Source organism: Myotis davidii, unplaced genomic scaffold (genome assembly GCF_000327345.1).
Source record: "Myotis davidii unplaced genomic scaffold, ASM32734v1 scaffold26, whole genome shotgun sequence".
Taxonomy (NCBI): Eukaryota; Metazoa; Chordata; class Mammalia; order Chiroptera; family Vespertilionidae; genus Myotis; species Myotis davidii.
In genome coordinates, this window is record NW_006299245.1 from 4,128,921 (window position 1) to 4,146,617 (window position 17,697).

A 17,697-nucleotide genomic window follows, 5' to 3' on the forward strand; every position below is an offset into this window, starting at 1 on the left:
TTTTCTGTTCTCTTATATTAACAAAATTCCTCCCTCTACCCATTTTTCCCCACTAGCATTTAAACATATTATTTCTCCCAAAACACAAAAGCCTCTCAAACCCATTTCTGCCTCCAGCTTCAACTTCATTTACCTCTTTTCCTTTATAGCAAAAATTTCCATTTTCATTTGGACCAACTCCAAACAAGCTCTTTGTCGAATGATGTCACCAAAACTGCTCTTGTCAAATTACTAGAGCAGCACTCAGCAACATTCAGTCTATTTGTTCTCAGTTCTAATGTTGTCCTATCAGTAACACACATGATTATTCATTCCTCCTGGAAACACTTTTCTTCACTTGGTTTCCAGAGCACCCTCCCTCTGCTATCTCTTAACTCTGGTCCCTCTTATTCTTGATCTCCTTGGCTGGTTCCTTCCCATCCATCCAATCTCTTAACCTTGAAATTCTACTCCTTTCTTGACCTACTTCACGCTTTTCTGTATACTCATTCTCTCAGCGATCTTGTCCTCTCTCATAGCTTTAATGGCATTGATACACTGATGGCTCCCCAGTTTATATCTCCACCTTAGATTTCTTCATTGAACTCCAGACTAATCTATCCAGTGTCTACTTAGTATTTCCACTCTTAGAAACTCTTCAAGCTACTAGTCCAAACTTCTTCCCACACCTTCTCCATGGTCTTTCCCATTGTAGTGAATTACTTCTTCTAGTTGCATAAGCAAACTTCCAGTGCTGCTATGCTTGGCAAAGACATCAACACTGACCTATAATAATTCAATTGACTCCTTCCTTAGTCTACTTTCAACATAGCATTCAGAGGGTAAGTCAGATCATGTCACTCCTGTGCAGTTACTCTCTCGTCTCCTTCAGTTCTTCATTCAAACGCCCTCTTCTCCTAAGATCTTTCCAGGTTTCTCTGTTTAATATTGTAAACCAGCGTTCAGCAAACTTTGGTTGCAGTGGAATAGATGATAAGTATTTTAGGCTCTGCAGACATAGGGTCTCAACTACTATGCTGTGTTACTCTAGCACCAAATCAACCATAGACAAAGCATGCATGACTGCGTGTGGTTTTTTGCACTTGGAAAGTATGGACATTGAATTTTGAATTTTATGTAATTTTTATGTGTCATCATGTATTGTTATTCCTTTTGAGAGTTTTCAATGTAGAGTTTTAAATACTCACAGTACAATGTATATGACCCATGATTGTAGTTTGTCAAAGTCTTGCCTCATCTATATTTCTCGAACCCTTTCTTTGCTGTATTTTTTACCCTATCATGAATTACAAAATAATATGCTACATATTTTACTTATTTTTGTGTTTATTATCTATATCACACAAATATAATTCAAATTCATTGGGGTCTGGGATCTTTAAAGAATATATTTTTATTGATTTCAGAGAGGAAGAGAGAGGAAGAGAGAGACAGAAATGTTAATGATGAGAGAGAAACATTGGTCAGCTGCCTCCTGCATGCCCCACACTGGGGATCGAGCTCACAGCCCAGGCATGTACCCTGACAGGAAATCAAACCGTGATCTCCTGGTTCATGGGTCAATGCTCAACCACTGAGCCATGCAGGCTAGGCTGAGGTCTAGGATTTTTAACTGTTTTTTGTTTTTTTGGTTTTTTTTGTATTGCTGAAGCCCCAATATAGGTGCTCAGTAATTTAATGTTAAATGAATGTGTGAATGAACATACTACCTTTAATAAGGAAGTACAGTACACAGCCAGGTGTGGCTCAGCAGTTGAGTGTTGACCCAGGAGCCAAGAGGTCACCATTTGATTCCCAGTCAGGGTATATGCCTGGGTTGGAAGATCTGTCCCCAGTAGGGGTCGTGCAGAAGGCAGCCAATTGATGATTCTCTCTCACCATTGATGTTTCTATCTCTCCTTCTCCCTTCCTCTCTGAAATCAATGAAAATATATTTTTTTAAAATAGGAAATAAAGAAAATTGGCTGTAATGGATGAGATAATTGAAGAACTCAAATTTATTTTAGAAATTATAGTCAGAGATCATCAATACACATATTTTAACTATTTGCAGCCTGCAAGAGGCTCCTCATGACTTTCTTATTAAAATTGTCTTATTTCAGTGTTATAAATTTTCTTTTCATTCTTCCTTAATTGCATTCATGTAACTGATATCAAATGGGATATATTTTAATGCATGGAGCCCCTTTGCTTGGGATGGCCATGCTTCCTGCCCCAGGGTTCTGCAGGTTCGGGAGTTAAGTACAGTTAAGCAGAGCGGCATGTGCTCCTGCCTCTGCTGGAGGCTGCCCTTTCACGTGGCCCCTGTCAGCGATCACGCTCACTTAGCATCCAGGACTTAATTTTCTAAGAACATTGCCTTTATAATTACCATTTAATTCCTACTTGTCTTGGATGAACCACAGAAATTAATAAAGTTTTTAAACGTCTGTCTTTGACTGAAGTAAATAAGTGTTAAATTATAGGCATTAGAGCATAGCCTAATTTCTATGAGCCATTTCAAGACACTGAATTTCAATTTAATTATTATATGTAATGGATATTAAGCATTTATGAGACAAATGTCTTACAATTTAATTAGATTAATTAGCAAAGTATTCATAACATGCTTTGTTTTAAGAGTAACCAATATGTAATACCAGGAAAGAGTTTTGCCTCTGGTTTCTTACATGATGTGCCTTTTCTTGTACTTCTAGAGAAGTCCTTTTTCTTCTGCTTGTTCAGACATGAATATGTGGCCAAGTGTGCCTGTAGTCCAGTGGTTCTCAACCTGTGGGTCGCGACCCCTTTGGGGGTCGAACAACCCTTTCACAGGGGTTGCCTAAGACCATCGGAAAACACAAATATAATTACATATTGTTTTTGTGATTAATCAGTATGCTTTAATTATGTTCAATTGGTAACAATGAAAATACATCCTGCATATCAGATATTTACATTACGATTCCTAACAGTAGCAAAATGACAGTTATGAAGTAGCAACGAAAATAATTTTATGGTTGGGGGTCACCACAACATGAGGAACTGTATTAAAGGGTCGCGGCATTAGGAAGGTTGAGAACCACTGCTGTAGTCAAATATCAGATCACTATAAGAGTGTGTTGCATTGCCAATACAAAATTATTTCTTGAGCAAGTGAAAATGCATTACTTTGTGATTTTGTAAACCTGTTTGACATGTCTCACAGAATCATTATGATTCCTTATCTCAGTATTTGAAATGAGTCTAAAAGAAATCAGAGTTGGCATAAGAAAATGAATCATTGGATCCAAAATAATTTATTTTGTTCTACCTTCCTTTCCAAGTTTTGTTTGGGGTGTTATTTGTGATGTATGGGTGAATAAGTGTCTGATAAATATATTTGAGGCCAGCAGTTGCTTGAACTCTGGGTCAGTGGGATTGCTTTGTTGATTGCTGGTTTCATCCCTTGTTTTATATTAACATGGTAAACCCAGGATAAAAGGCAAAAAAAAAAAAAAAATAAGGTATAGTGTTTTCAAAACCAGAGTTGCTCAGAGAAGAGGTAAAACATTGGTAGAGTAGGTGACGGCAATACAAAAATCTGTATTATATGCAGTTTTGGAAGCTGTTTTAGTAAAAAAAAAAAAAATGTCATCGAGCCAGTCTTTAAAACCTTCTTATAGATATAAAAATGTGCTGCCTCTGCAGGCTTTAAGGAAGATGACTGATGCAGTCTGACTGTAGTGATTTCAGACAACATCATTTCAGAAATGCAGACACAATGTGCAATTGAATGTACAGATCTAGAGGGTGATATGCGAGCATACACCATGCGAGTGACAGAAGATCTGCCCTTAAAACTCCCTTGATTTGCTATGAGTTTAGATATGCACAGGCCATGTTTATTGTTACATTTCAGCAGGTGTGACTCTTTGGCAAGTGGAAGGCTTGGAGTGTACATGGCTTCACCTTTATTGGTTTACCCTGATGGAATATTTTTTTGAAATGATATGTGTGGAGACCTTGCAGTCATTATTTTTCCAAGCGTATATCAGCAAAGTCTTGGCCTTATAAAAGTGCAAATAGAACGCCACGCATCAGACACTGTGTTTACAGTTTAATTTTAGTCCTTGGAAAGATTAATAGTTCCCGGAGGAATTGCTTTGCTCCTGCTTGCTGTTTGATCTGATCATCCTAACTCAGAACATTCGCAAAACTTTCCACTTCCTGCGTGCAATTCTCTCATTGAAACGTGTTTCTTCCTGCTGTGGGGGGGACAGCTGCTGCCTTCTAATGTCATGTTGAAATATGCTTGCTCTCAATGACACCGTCACTCTTGAATTAATCCTGCCTGTTCACACCATGGTCCCCATCTGCTTAGTGAGAGGAGAACAATCTTACCCATCTTTATAGTGTGTGTGCCTAACCTACATTTTAATCCACTGTTTTGAGGTCTCTGATATGCTCACTCCCATACTTTTAAAAAAAAGAATATTTTCAATAAGTCTTATTCAGGAACAAATCTGTGATTGCCAAAATACGCAAATTCGTATCTCTTTGTTGACCTCCATCAAATCAAAGCTATTTTATTGGCCAATATGTCAGTTAATTGGAGGACTGTTGTACATAGATTTAAAAATTTCCTGAATTTGATTGTTGTGGCTTCTTTTGAGCTTTACTCTAATATAACTCTGATTGTTGTCAGTGCAGTATATCTGTACCTCTGACAGTACAAATTATCAGATGATAATTTGCATAGCAAAAAAAGACCAGAACTCCCCCCCCCCAAAAAAAAAAATTAGCTCTCTGCTTCTATCTTCTATAAGCCCAAATATCAACATCAGTATATCTCTGAAATACATTTTAATGGCAGCATGATTATTCCAGTGACATGTTTCAACTCCTTGGAATGAGCAATCATTTTATTAAATGTATTCAAACTCACGCTTCACACATACACACTTGGATGGCCTGTACAGCTGGAAATTCCTTCTGTGTAATATGATTATGATTGAGAAAGCATGCATATGTTCCTCCCTCCCTTTCATGCTAAAAAGAAATGAATAAAGTGTAGAGTGAATTATGTTGCTTAAATCATATTTGAACTTAGAAACAGGCAAGGAATGTGGTTCAAGAAGAGGAGAATAAGGTGCTGAGGGTTTTGTGAGCGCTATCTCTATTAGCAAGGACAGAACGCTCTTGCTGTTTTAAAATAGAGATGATGCCGGCTTGTTGTGCAGATTCTTTCCTAAGCATCTTTCCTTCCGTGTCTTCAAATTCAGTACATTCTTATTTTTCCCATTTGCATGCACTGTGAATCATTCTGTATTTTTTTCACTTTTTAAAGAACTTTTTATTTAATAATTTTACTGCAAACAAGGAGCTACATGTTTATTTCAAATCATAAACAATATAGTGATTATATTTTATACAAGCTATGGCCCGGGTGTGGGTTTTCCATTTAGATTACGTGAGAGGCGTTCTTGTGAAATTAAGGACACCAGGAAAACCTATGTTTGAAAAAGACTTATTACCAGTAAAGAGTAATTTCATAGGTCATCTTCTTAATTGAGTAGGTACACTTTAAAATCTGTGAGAAATAACCACCACCTTTGATATCACTTTGTGAGCATCCCTCTTTGCTGTCCTCCAGAACTGCAGCTGTTGGCATTTTGATCGCCATAAAAATGAATAGCACTCCACACTGTGGCACTCACACCCATCATAAAAGTTAAATGAGCATTCTTGTAACACCCGCTGGGACGGAGCAGATGTGGGAGAGAAGGATTGAGCGCACAGGATAGAATGTGTCACTGACAGATTGAAACTACTCCCTTAATACAGCGTTGTGTCTTGCCTGTCACCTATATCTGTTTTGTTTTATTCAAAGCTATTTCAAAAACACAAATACTGTATTGAAACTGAGAATCAAAATGAATTATTTCTATTATCTGTCAGACTTTGCCTTGTCACTGCTGTATTTCTGGGTTATTTTCCAGTGCTGGATGTACAGTTTGGTAAATCTTTTTGCAGAGATACTTTCTTCAAAATATGACTGTAGTGAAAATGTGACTACAAAGAGCTGTCATTTCTGAGTGGGAAGCATTGAATTGCTTGTGGGTGTTGGTTTGTTTTTTTCATCAAGAACTTTGTGAGAGATTTTTTTGTTTATTGTATTCATATGTTTCATTTTTAGTAAGAATTTTTTTTTCCACTTTTGGTTTGGTCTCCGAAGGGTTAACAGCATGGCTATCTCACTGCTGACATTTTGCTCTCCAAACTAATTGAAACTCACTCTTCTTTATCAGGGCTTCTCTCCACTGCTGGCCCTGCTCTCAGCAGTTTGTTGAAAACAGGTATAGGAGCTTAATCACTGAAAAGAAAATGTAAAAACCTATTAAGCTTATGAAAATGTTACTAACCTCTCTAGCAATCAGGAAAAAGAAATTTAGCACAATAAGACACTATTTCGCAACTTTAACTTTACAAAACTTAAAATGGTCAGATGATGCCCAGTGTGATGAAGGGCCCGGAATGAAGAAACCTTTGTTACATGCCGATGCTAATGCCATTTGATACAACCACACTGAGAGCAATTTGGTAATATCTGGTGAAGCTGAAGATCCCCTGTGATCCAGCAGTTCCTTCCACTCCCATCAGTATGTGTAGAGACAGCCCTCTATTAAAGAGTCAGTATTTCCATCCTTGGGAGCAGGGGAGTCATTCACTGGAATGCATGTGAAAGAACTAAACCTTACATAGATCAACATGGATACATTTGAAAAACAAAATGATGAGTAAAAATTCTGCCAGGGCTGACCCTCAGCCCCTGAACGACGGGTGAACAAATTACTCCAACACAGTTCCACTGTGGGGGAGAGGGCTAAGGGGCTTACCTGGCTCAAGGGTCCAAGCAGCCTCCATGGACTGCCTCATTAGGCTTTTATTGGAATTTTTATCATTAGATACAATCAATAGGGTGAGTAGTCTTGGGAGGACACATGTTTACATTGTCCTCTAGGCAAGGGCATCCAGGGATGAAGCATAAGGATTCCCGTAAACACCCAGGCGTCTGCACATGCACAGACTTGCTTGGGAAGGTCAAGGAATAATTAGGGGCACTGCCTTTAATACACCCCTAAGCCTCCCCTAAGTTTGAATTCGATAAACAAGGCAGGCAGCCTTCCACACACTTCCCTTTTATCAGAATGTCCTCCTTACAAACTTTCCAACCAAGTCTCACACTTCCCCACAAAATTCCAGTTGGGTGCTTTGTAGGATGGCATCCCATGAAGGATAATGACAAATGGATAAAGTTGAAACTTCAGAATGTATGCATTTTTTATGGGTAGACAAAAAAAAAAAGTGTAAGACATACACTGGGCTGATAAATACCAACTTCAGGTGGTTTTCTTGGGAGGATGAGAGTGAGTTCAGGAATAGGACAGCAAGAGGTATTTGGGGTCTTCAATTGCCTTTATAAGTTTTATTTGTCAGGCAAGTAGACAGCTTTTTTATAGTCTCTGAAATTTTTATATGCCTAAATTATCCTATATAATAAAGAGCTAATATGCTAATTAGACCAGATGGTGGACCGACCTTCTAGAACGACCAGTGCGCGGGGGCGAGGCCAAGAGGCTGCGAGGGCCGAGCTTCTTGCATGAATTTCATGCATTGGGCCTCTAGTTTATAATAAAAAAGGAACCTGCATATGGCTTTACTCGTGTGTTTATTCATTCATTTAATCTGTCACCCACCAATCAGTTCATTTACCCATTTAGTTATTTTTTTCCATCAAAAAAATTTTATTTAACCCAAGAAAAGATGATTAGAACTTAAACAAAGTCGGGAGAAAGGAACAAAGTATAATTAGAAAACAGATTTAGCGGAGATTTGGAAGTAAAGTTACCAAGACTTAACAGTTGGATATATGTACATGTTTGTGTATGGAGGAAAGCAAGGAATCAAGTCTAATTTATTCAGGTTTCTAGCTTGGCCTTGGACTGTCTGGACAAAAGAGGAGGAATGATATTGAAACTGAGAGAAATGATGTATCTAACTTTATCGCAGGTGATATAGTTTTTTCATAAGCCTGACAGACAATCTTAAAAAAAACTTTAATCCAGTAATTATTTATTAAATATCTGCCATGTACAAGGCACAATAAATATAAATAGAATTCTTAAAATTATGCATACTCTTTTTCATGAATATTTTCTTTAAAGTTTATACCATTAATTTTTAAGCATCATGATACAGTTACTGCTCCAGTAAATCCAATTGGGTAAGCAATTTCAACTAAATACAGTGTGTAAACTTCATCAAGTTATTTGGTAACTACTTGAAAAAGATTGAGAATCCATTAAAAACTTCAGACCATGCAAATTCATTTCTGTTATATAATTTATATTCAGAAGGGAAGTTAGAAGGTGGTTATCTTAAAAACATCCCAAGTGTGTATAGTATATTAATTGAATATTAGCTGGATAAAGGTAATCTCAGACATTCCTTTTTTAAAAAAGTTATTTAGTTCATAAAACTGTAAATATGCAACTATATATATAATTTCAGCAACACTTTGAATGGAAATATTTTTAATATCTATTTTTAAATTTATTGATTATTTTTTAGAGAGGAAGGAAGGGAGAGAGAGAAAAGTTGGTTTATTGTTCCATTTATTTATGCACTCATTGGTTGCTTCTTATATGTGACCTGACCAAAATTCTAGCCCACAACCTTGGCATATTGGGATGACACTCGAACCAACTAAGCTACCTGGCCAGGGCTGAATGGAAATATTTTTATAAAGTTAGAAATATTGGTGTATTATCTCTATCTTTTTCATAGCTTCCCTTGCCTGTTGATTTACCTTCATAAAAGGGAAGTGGCCACAGGGATAATAATGGGTCTCAAAGAGCCAGTTACTGCCTGGGTTTCTCTGCCTTGCCTAATCAGAATATTTCAACAAGCCCTTGCTTACCTTTTTCTAGGCCCCACCTATGTCCTCTGTTCAAAGCTCTGCATTTTAGTCCTGTTCCCAATAGGAGCACGAGTTCCCAATCCTAAATCTCCTTTGGTCTCACTGTTCCTGCTCTATAGATATGCTCCCAAGACTACACAATATACAAAGGCCAGGAAAATGACTTTACCTTCCAATCCTGTGTGCCTAGAAGACCCTGTGAGCTCAGCCTGGCTCCTGAGGAGCCTCAAGGGAATTAGTCTAGTGTCAGACCTTTCTCGCCTTGCCTTTGCTCTACCACACCCCAGTACACATCTATTATTTTAGTTTTGCTATTTTCCTCCACTGCTGGAGAAATAAGCCAAAGACCACAGTAAATTAACAATAAAGGCGGAATTCCCTAGAGACTTGAAAAAAGACGTCACTTGTTGCCTCAGCATGGCTGCCAGTCAGCCCCTTTGATGTAAAGCATCTGTTCTCTTCAAGGAAACAAGAAGGTCTGGTTCTTCTTTCTAGTCTGTGAAGTAGGAGGTGGTGTCATTTGTTGTCTGGAGCCACAAGCCCCATGTTACTGGGTTGCAAGCTGCTGACTGCCTTTGTTAACATGCTGAAGATTTCATCGGCTGTCTTTAATAAAAGAGGATGTGTGTGAGGGAAGACATCAGCCCTTGCAGTTGGGTTTCTGTTCTCCAGCCCATGACTCGTGGCTGGCAGATGGCAATGACACCCAATATGTAATCAGACAGCCAGTCACCTGGACTTCTTGCATTTCAGTTAAACAGTGAAGCAATCTTTAAGTCTGTTTAGAAACCGTACTTGCTCTTATTTAGTTATGAAAAGTCTTTTTTAATTTCTTCTTCTGTCCAACAATATTTAGTCCTTTACTACTCTGTTAATAAAGCTTCATTTGAGTACTGTTACTCCCTTAGATAATTTTTTGGGTAAGAGAAGAATTCTGTTTTATGGGAGTTTAGACATTTGATCTGACATGTTTTGTTCTATAGGAACTTCATTCTTTTATTAAGAAAAAAAACTTTGTTTCAGAAGCTGTAAAAGGATATAATGTAGGATCTGGAAATGACCTCTAGACAAGTGCTTCTCAAATTTTAATGAGCGCACAAAGCACCTGGGTATCTTGTTAAAATTCAGAATCTTCCTCAGTAGGTGGCGCCTGAAATTCTTCATTTCTATTAAGCCCCTGGGTGATGCTGAGCCCCTGCCTGAACTCTCATTTTTGTAGCAAGGCTGGATGACCTGAAGGCAGGCAGTCCAGTGGGCATCCGCTAAGCTGCCCATGCGATTGCCGTGGAAGGGAGATATGATGGGCTTAAGAGATAAAAACCCCATCTCTGAAGAGAGAAAACAACCATAGAGGGAGAAAATAGTCTATATCCAGTTTTAGTCATAAATTTTTAACAAGCACTTGAAATTATTTATGTCAAATGGCACTTTCAAAGCAGTTACCTGAGGCAGTGGATATGTATGTCGCATATGAGCACACCAGCATGTCAATTTCATCAGTTTCCAGTTATGCAAATAAGAATCTATAAGTATTACATAATATATGTGCATTGATTTTTTAAAATAGCTTTCTTACTCTATTAAATAGATGCATTCAAATCACAATGTTTCCTCTGAAAATTGTAATCTATTTATAATTAGATCTTTGCTTAAAAATATTGAACGAGCCATAGCTGATGGGGCTCAGTTGTTTGGTTGTCATCTAGTGCACCAGTGGGCCGCCAGTTTGATTCCCGGTCAGTGCACATGCCTGGGTTCCCCGTAGGGTGTGTAAAGGAGGCAGCCTATCAGTGTATCCCTCTCACATAGATGTTTCTTTCTCCCCCTCCCCCTATCTCTGAAAATCAATAAAAAGTCTTTTAAAATTTGAATGATTTTCTTAATATGCACATTTTTAGTTTACTTGGATTTTTATTCTTTAGAGGACACAATAAGTATTATGTAAGCTTCCATGAGATCTGTTATCCCACATGAACTTCATAATGCCAATTTTTGATTATTCTTGTTTAATGAGAAACATGCTAAGTGTGGAAAGTGCAAAATTAAAGTTATTCCAAAACACCAATATAATTAGCATTCAGACTCATTTTGATAACAGATTTAACTTCTTAATTGTATTTTCTTATAATAATATTAACTTTTTCCTCCCTAATTTGAAGGTAGGGAGATGACTCAAAGTATTCCAAGCACAGAAGAACTCAGGCTGCAATTTAAGTAATAATAGCAAAGCCTTGGTATACTTCACCACCTATTTTCACAACATTCTTTTCCAGGTTAACCTAAGAAAGGCTACGGAGCCAGTAAAGAAAGAGCCAGTTTACAAATCCTCAGCGTTTAGAGTCAGGAGTCCTTCAGGCACACTGACAAGGAGATTCCGCTTTGTGTTTTTGAGATGATAAGGAAACAGAAAAAAAGAAGAAAAAGATAGTAATCTGTATTCTCATATACTCTTAACAACAACTCTTAAGAAACAAGCATTGTTACCCCATTTCTAGAAGAAACTGAGGTCTGATATGCTTACTCAACTTGTCCAAGTGCACACATTTCTGGGTGGAGCGGTCATTGGCACCTGGGCAGTGGGATTTGGTAACCTCTGAGTGTTTTTAAAAATCCCCTTGAGTTGGAATTCTAGTTAGGTACAGACACTTTGGTAATGAAGTGATTCAAGAAGTAACAGCTATCCCACAGGGCCATCTGGTTTCTCTCCGCCCAGCAACTGGGCCCCTTCTCTTTCTGGTAAGTAAGGAATGGTCTCCAACCCTGGCTCTCTCTCCCCATTTCCTCGCTTCCTATGCAGGATAGCAGGAAGTTTGAACACTTCATCTATTTAGCATCTCTAGTAATTCAGACTGTGAACACACTTCACCATAAGTTTAGTAGCTGTTTATTGGTTGTGATGCTAAGCTGTGTGAGGGGACATCATTCAGAAATGTGTTCAAGCATCAAACGCAAGATAATAGTGGTGGTATGACAACACAGTTGTCTTAGGAAGACAGAGTCGGTGGTGTTATTTTAGGTTTCCAATGTGGAGATAGTCACTGCACATGTAATTTGGAGTTGTGTTTATTTGGAGTGGTGTTTAAAATTAGATATTGACCATCTGTATTTTTCTTGATAAGTGTGGAGTCATCCAGACTAAAAGGTTTTCGAAGGTTAGTAATAGCTTATATTTGCAACATTCTTTTTGGAAAGGATGTTGAAAAGTTGGAGAATAATGCCCAGTAGTTGAGGACTTTAAGAGAGTTTTGGTATACATCCAGACACATATTATGTAGCCATTGAAATAAAAATTGTAAAGTTTGTATAGCAACATACATATCACAAACATGCATTTGCTATATCTCAGGCACAAGGAGCCAGGAAAAGTGAACTTGACATTTGTAGAGTATCTCCAATGTGCATGTACTGTGCTACATTTGTTTATTTTCTCTTATCTTTGTAACAATGTGCAGAAAGTTGATATTATTTCAATATTTCATAAATGAAAGAACTGAGACACAGATATATTAGGGGACTTCAAGGTCATAGCAGTGGCTGAGCAAGAACTCAAATCCACATCTCTGACAATCCAGATCTGATCCTTTTCCCCCAGTTGGTTTATTCTGAGCTATTCACCCCTCTCCCCAGCATTGCTTTGGTTCAGAAATAATTGTTTTTACAGTAAAGAGTAGAGTCATATGAATTCAGCTGAAAAATGCATGCATTGTGAAAATGTTAAATCATAGAAATAATTGTCAATTATTTTAGGCGGTATCAGATTTGCCAAGACAATTAAGAGTTGACATCATCTGAAAAATGAAAATAGAATCTTAGCATAAACACTTTTAGTTTTATCTGATATTTGAAATATGCATTTATGTAACTGCCAAAATATTAGCTACTCTGCAAGCCAGAAAGTTCCAGGGACAAGACAAGAGCAGTACAGCCCTTATTCATTGATAGCAAGCAAAATGTTTTTTCCTTTGGGAAGGAGTGTTATTATTAACTAATGTCTGAGAATTTGGGGATGGAAACCCTGTATTAAACTAGTGCTACATAACATACTTTTTTTTAAAGTTTGCCTTTCACATGATAACTTTGTATTACAATTACCACACATTACAGAAAAATCTGTTTGCAAATTATTTTTAAACAAATAGCATAAAACTCTTATAAAAGTACTGTATTTTATCTATTATTAGGTGTTTTTAATTCACTGTTTTTAGAGTAAACACTTACCATTAGAAGGTTAAAAACTGACTTAAAAGTAAAGATTTTGTCTCATTAAATTACTTGAGCTAGATTTGGGAAGGACTATAGTGGTTTCATTTGAAATTTTTTTTTCCAGGATAGTTTACCCTGAAAACATCAGTAAAACTTTACAGTATATTTTACTTATTCATGTTTTTATAAATGGTGTGGAATATTACTAAGGAGAGAGAACAAAGGTGGGGAGTGGAGGGGGGTCAATGGGAAAAAAACAAAGGGGCCATCTGTAATACTTTCAACAATAAAGATAAATTTTTTAAAAAAGAATTTTAAAAAGTGGGTGGACACAGAAATTTGTCAACTTTTCCCATTTAATATTGTATTTCTTGGTGTTGAGTTGACCAAAAGTTTAATTCTGTCCATCTGAACTTGTATCGCCTTTTTCTCAGAGTGGTACCACCTGACTAGGTTGCTAGGTTTTCATATGTAACCCATTCTTTCTCATTAAAGACGAAAACTATTTCTCTAGCTGCCTGCCCTTTTTAAAAAGGTACAAAGTACACAGCGGCTGTTTGGAAACTTTTTTCCCCCTCCTTCCTAGTTATCTTTGTCTGTTTGTATAAATTGCTAAATTGCTTCCATAAAATGCCTCCAGACATAAGGGAATCATTTGCATAAGTGGATGAAGATTTTTGTCTTCCTCGAAGGAAAGCTTGCGATGGCCTCTTAATCGGTTTCCTTCCTCTCTCTGGCCCTAGTATCCGGCTGCGCTGATGAACCTGGGAGCCATCCTGCACCTGAACGGCCGGCTGCACCAGGCCGAAGCCAACTACCTGCGGGCGCTGCAGCTCAAGCCGGACGACGTCATCACGCAGTCCAATCTCCGCAAACTCTGGAACATCATGGAAAAGCAAGGCTTAAAGACTTCCAAGACCTGACACGGGGCAGCGCCTCTTCCTCCTCCACCTTCTCAAGCTGGCTTCCTTCACCAACAGGACTTCCCAGCGGGGCTAGGACAAGAGCTGGTTTGGACTTCAAGGCCAGGGCAGAGGTCACCGAGGTCACTGCCTCTTCTGGGAATATCCACTTAGCTGTTGGCACAGCCTTTAACACCAAAAAGGGGGGGGGGATTTGGAAACCTCCTGAAGGATGTAATTGTTACCCATAGAACTAAACCAGAGCACTTAAGAAAGGATCTCTTGGCCTTCTGAAAGAGGGACGGCGTCTAACTTCCAAACTTTGTGCATTTTTGAAAGCTAACTGAGAAATTATATTGTTTCCTAAACACTGTGAGAGGAAGCCAGAGTGTCCATTCAGCCATGGTAAACTATGAAGGTCAAGTGTGCATAGGAGAGATTAACATGTAGTGTGAGCCCCAGGGAGCCGGCGGTCATCCTGCTGCTGCCTTCCCTCTCTGGGACAGCCCGCTCATCCAAATTCTGCAACTTAGAAAATTCCCCCCCCCCTTTTTTTTTAATACGATGTCAGGACCTGTGAGAGTCTACGCTTGTTTCCTGACTAGTGCACATGCCGCATTATGATTTGGATGTCAGTCTTCACTTTCTTGGGAATCATTTGCTTTTCATGATCTGAAAAGGGTATGCAGCGTAGCGAAACCCCCATTTCACACTGGTATTGTAGGAGGGGCCAGGGAGGCCTCATACTTGTCAGGCAGGCATTTTTTACTTTAAAGTCGCCAATATTTATCCCCCACACACACACAAAAATAAAAGAAAGAAAGAAAGAAAAAACTGCCTAGGAGAATTCATTGTGTTAATTCTTAGGCTTTTGAAATTGCCTTTGTAAATGGCTATTCCTGGTTAGTGCACATGCTTATATAAGGATTATAACAAAAGGAAGCTTAAAGGTGTTCTAGCTCCAACAACTAACCAGCAGCCATTAGACATAAGGGAAGGTGCTTTGTGCTTTCCAGATGTTACTGGTTAAAAAAACAAGTCTGCTCGAAGGAGTGTATAATGATGGTTACCAATGACTTTATATTTGGGAAATGTTATTATGAAATGCTAATATCTTTCTAATAGGTACCAGAACAGTAATGCTGATACGGTTTTAAGGAATTGTTATCGTATTTTTCATATTTTGCTCTTCCCCCCAAAAAACATAAAAATAACTTCTTATTTTAAGCTGCAGTAGAGTGTAGCATTAGCCTGCGTGTTTCTAGGTGTTCTGCCAAGTGCTTTTTACAGTTGAAAACCATTTCTCACTAGCAAATTTGGTATTTTGTTTCATTACCTATTTGTAACCACTTCAACGTTCATTTCACAAGTAAAGGAGTTTAAAAGATGTAGAGAAGAACATTTGTTGAACTTTTTTTTTGACTTGCAGTCAGACTTTGTTACTAGAAATTAACTTTGTGAAAACAATAGCCCACTATTAGCTTCTTCATAAAGTAGAAACACAATACTGTACATATTTATTTATTTATTATTCTATAATAGCAGAATAACAAACAAAACTTGATTCACCAAGCCAATTCCTTGCAACTGAAAATTAAGCTTTTTCTCCTTTACACTCATGCTCCATGTATATATGGTCAGCTTCCCCATTAAAGGGAAGCTGCACATGCAAATACATCATACTATGTTTTCTCCATATTTTGTATGTTTTTCTGCATATCTGAATACAGTGGGATAAAGAATTTGAAGTAGTGTTCCTATGGCATTAGTGTAAGAAGGGCAAATGTAGTGAGAGAGATTTGGTGATGACATTAATAAGAAGGCCCTCCTACCATGTACAGTATTTTATAAACATTTCACTGAGGGGCCAAAAGTTAAATTATAACTAAATCACTGTGTTCTCAGAATGATATTTAACATTTAACAACAACAAACCCGTGGTCAAACCAAAAATAGGGGTTGAAGTGTATTTTTCATCTTCTACTGCATTGGCAATTGCAAACAAATAAATACAAAAGGAATTTAATATAAGGATATAGAGATGAATTCAATGTCTAACATTTTTATTTATTTAAATATTGACCTATGATGATTTCCTAGTTTTAACACTTTATGTCTTTTTTATTGTTATTATTCTTCCTTTCAAAACACTTGGTTCTTAATAGGTTTGCTGATTGCACAGTAGAGGCACTTCATGTTGACCCAGTTCCCAAGTAGCATTAATAATTGGGCCTGTGTCATAAAATGCATGGATCTTTAATAACAAAATGTCCCTGACACCTTCTATTACAGGGCTGGGCTTGGACCAACTTGGGGGGAGGGCAACAGGGGAGCATAATAGAACATGGTCAAAAAAGTCTCCGCTCAGGGATTTATGGTGGATTATTGCAGACAGTGCTAAAAATATAGAGCACAAGACAAGCTTACTAAATTAAAATTTTATTTTTTGAGAAGCTGTTATTTGTATAAATTATCAAGATTTGTAGGCTTTCCTTTTGTAGAAATAATTGTTTTATGTGCCAGAGAATTTCAATTTTGTTTTCAACAATAAAGCATTGATAACAAATATGTTGTTTAAGCCTTTTTTCAGTCTTCCACAGCAACAAAACTTATACTCTCTCGGGTTTTAGCAGAACTAGGAGATAATTTTTAAAAGGTGGAGATTGAGAGCCAAATAAAGACAGAATGTGGCTAATGTATAATAAGAATTATTAATTTTTAATAGTTACGGTAATAATAAGGGTTGCTGATGTCATTAGATTTTCCATGTTCAGAAAAGATGGCATGGTCCTGGCTGGTATGGCTCAGTTGGTTGAATATTGTCCCATGCACCATTCACTGAAAGGTTGCCAGTTCAATCCCTGGTCAGGGCACATGCCCAGGTTGTGGGCTTGATCCCCAGTTGGGCTGTGAGCCAAGTAATGTTTCTCTCTCTCTTTCTTTCTCTCTCTCTCCCTCTCTCTCTCTCTCTCTCTCTCTCTCTCTCTCTCTCCCTCTCTCTCTCTCCTCCTCTCTAAAAGATTAATAAATTGGCCCGGCCAGCGTGGCGCAGTGGTTGAGCATCAATCTATGAACCAGGAGGTCAGGGTTCGATTCCTGGTCAGGGCACATGCCCAGGTTGTGGGCTCGATCCCCAGTAGGGGGTGTAGAGGAGGCAGCCAGTTAATGATTCTGTCTCCCTCTCCCTTCCTCTGTGAAATGAATATATATATGTATACACACACACACACACACACACACACACACACACACACACACACACATTAACAAACAAACAAACACACAAAGGAGAATAGGAAGAGTCTACACTGTGAAAGAAAGGACTGCCTAGACCCCTGGAACTCAAGAAGGAGGAGGAGCGAAGCCCACCGAGGCATGCTTCACTCCCTTCCCTGCCACCTCGGCTCCCTCCCGTCTCCGCTGCCTCGGCTCCCTCGTTTTTCCACTGCCTCGCTTCCTCCTGTGTCTGCCACTTCGCTCCCATCTCCACTGCCTCGCTCCCTCCCTTCCTCACCGCCTCAGCTCTCTCCCTTCCCCGCTGCCTCAGCTCCCTCCCTTCTCCGCCACTTCACTCCCTCCTATGTCCACTGCCTCAGCTCCGCTCCCGTCTCTGCTACCTCTGATCCATTCCCTTCTCCGCTGCTTGGCTCC

The 17,697-nt window shown here is 38.4% G+C and overlaps 1 protein-coding gene across 1 annotated transcript in view; it reads left to right on the forward strand.

The window, feature by feature from the left end:
- Positions 1 to 16,614, forward strand: part of TMTC2 (transmembrane and tetratricopeptide repeat containing 2) — a 397,072-nt gene extending 380,458 nt beyond the window's left edge. Inside the window, exon 12 of the mRNA XM_006774726.2 lies at positions 13,888 to 16,614. Within this exon, the coding sequence (XP_006774789.1) occupies positions 13,888 to 14,067 (180 nt within the window). The 3' untranslated portion in view covers positions 14,068 to 16,614. The remainder of the gene's footprint in view (positions 1 to 13,887) is intronic.
- Positions 16,615 to 17,697: the final 1,083 nt, after the last annotated feature.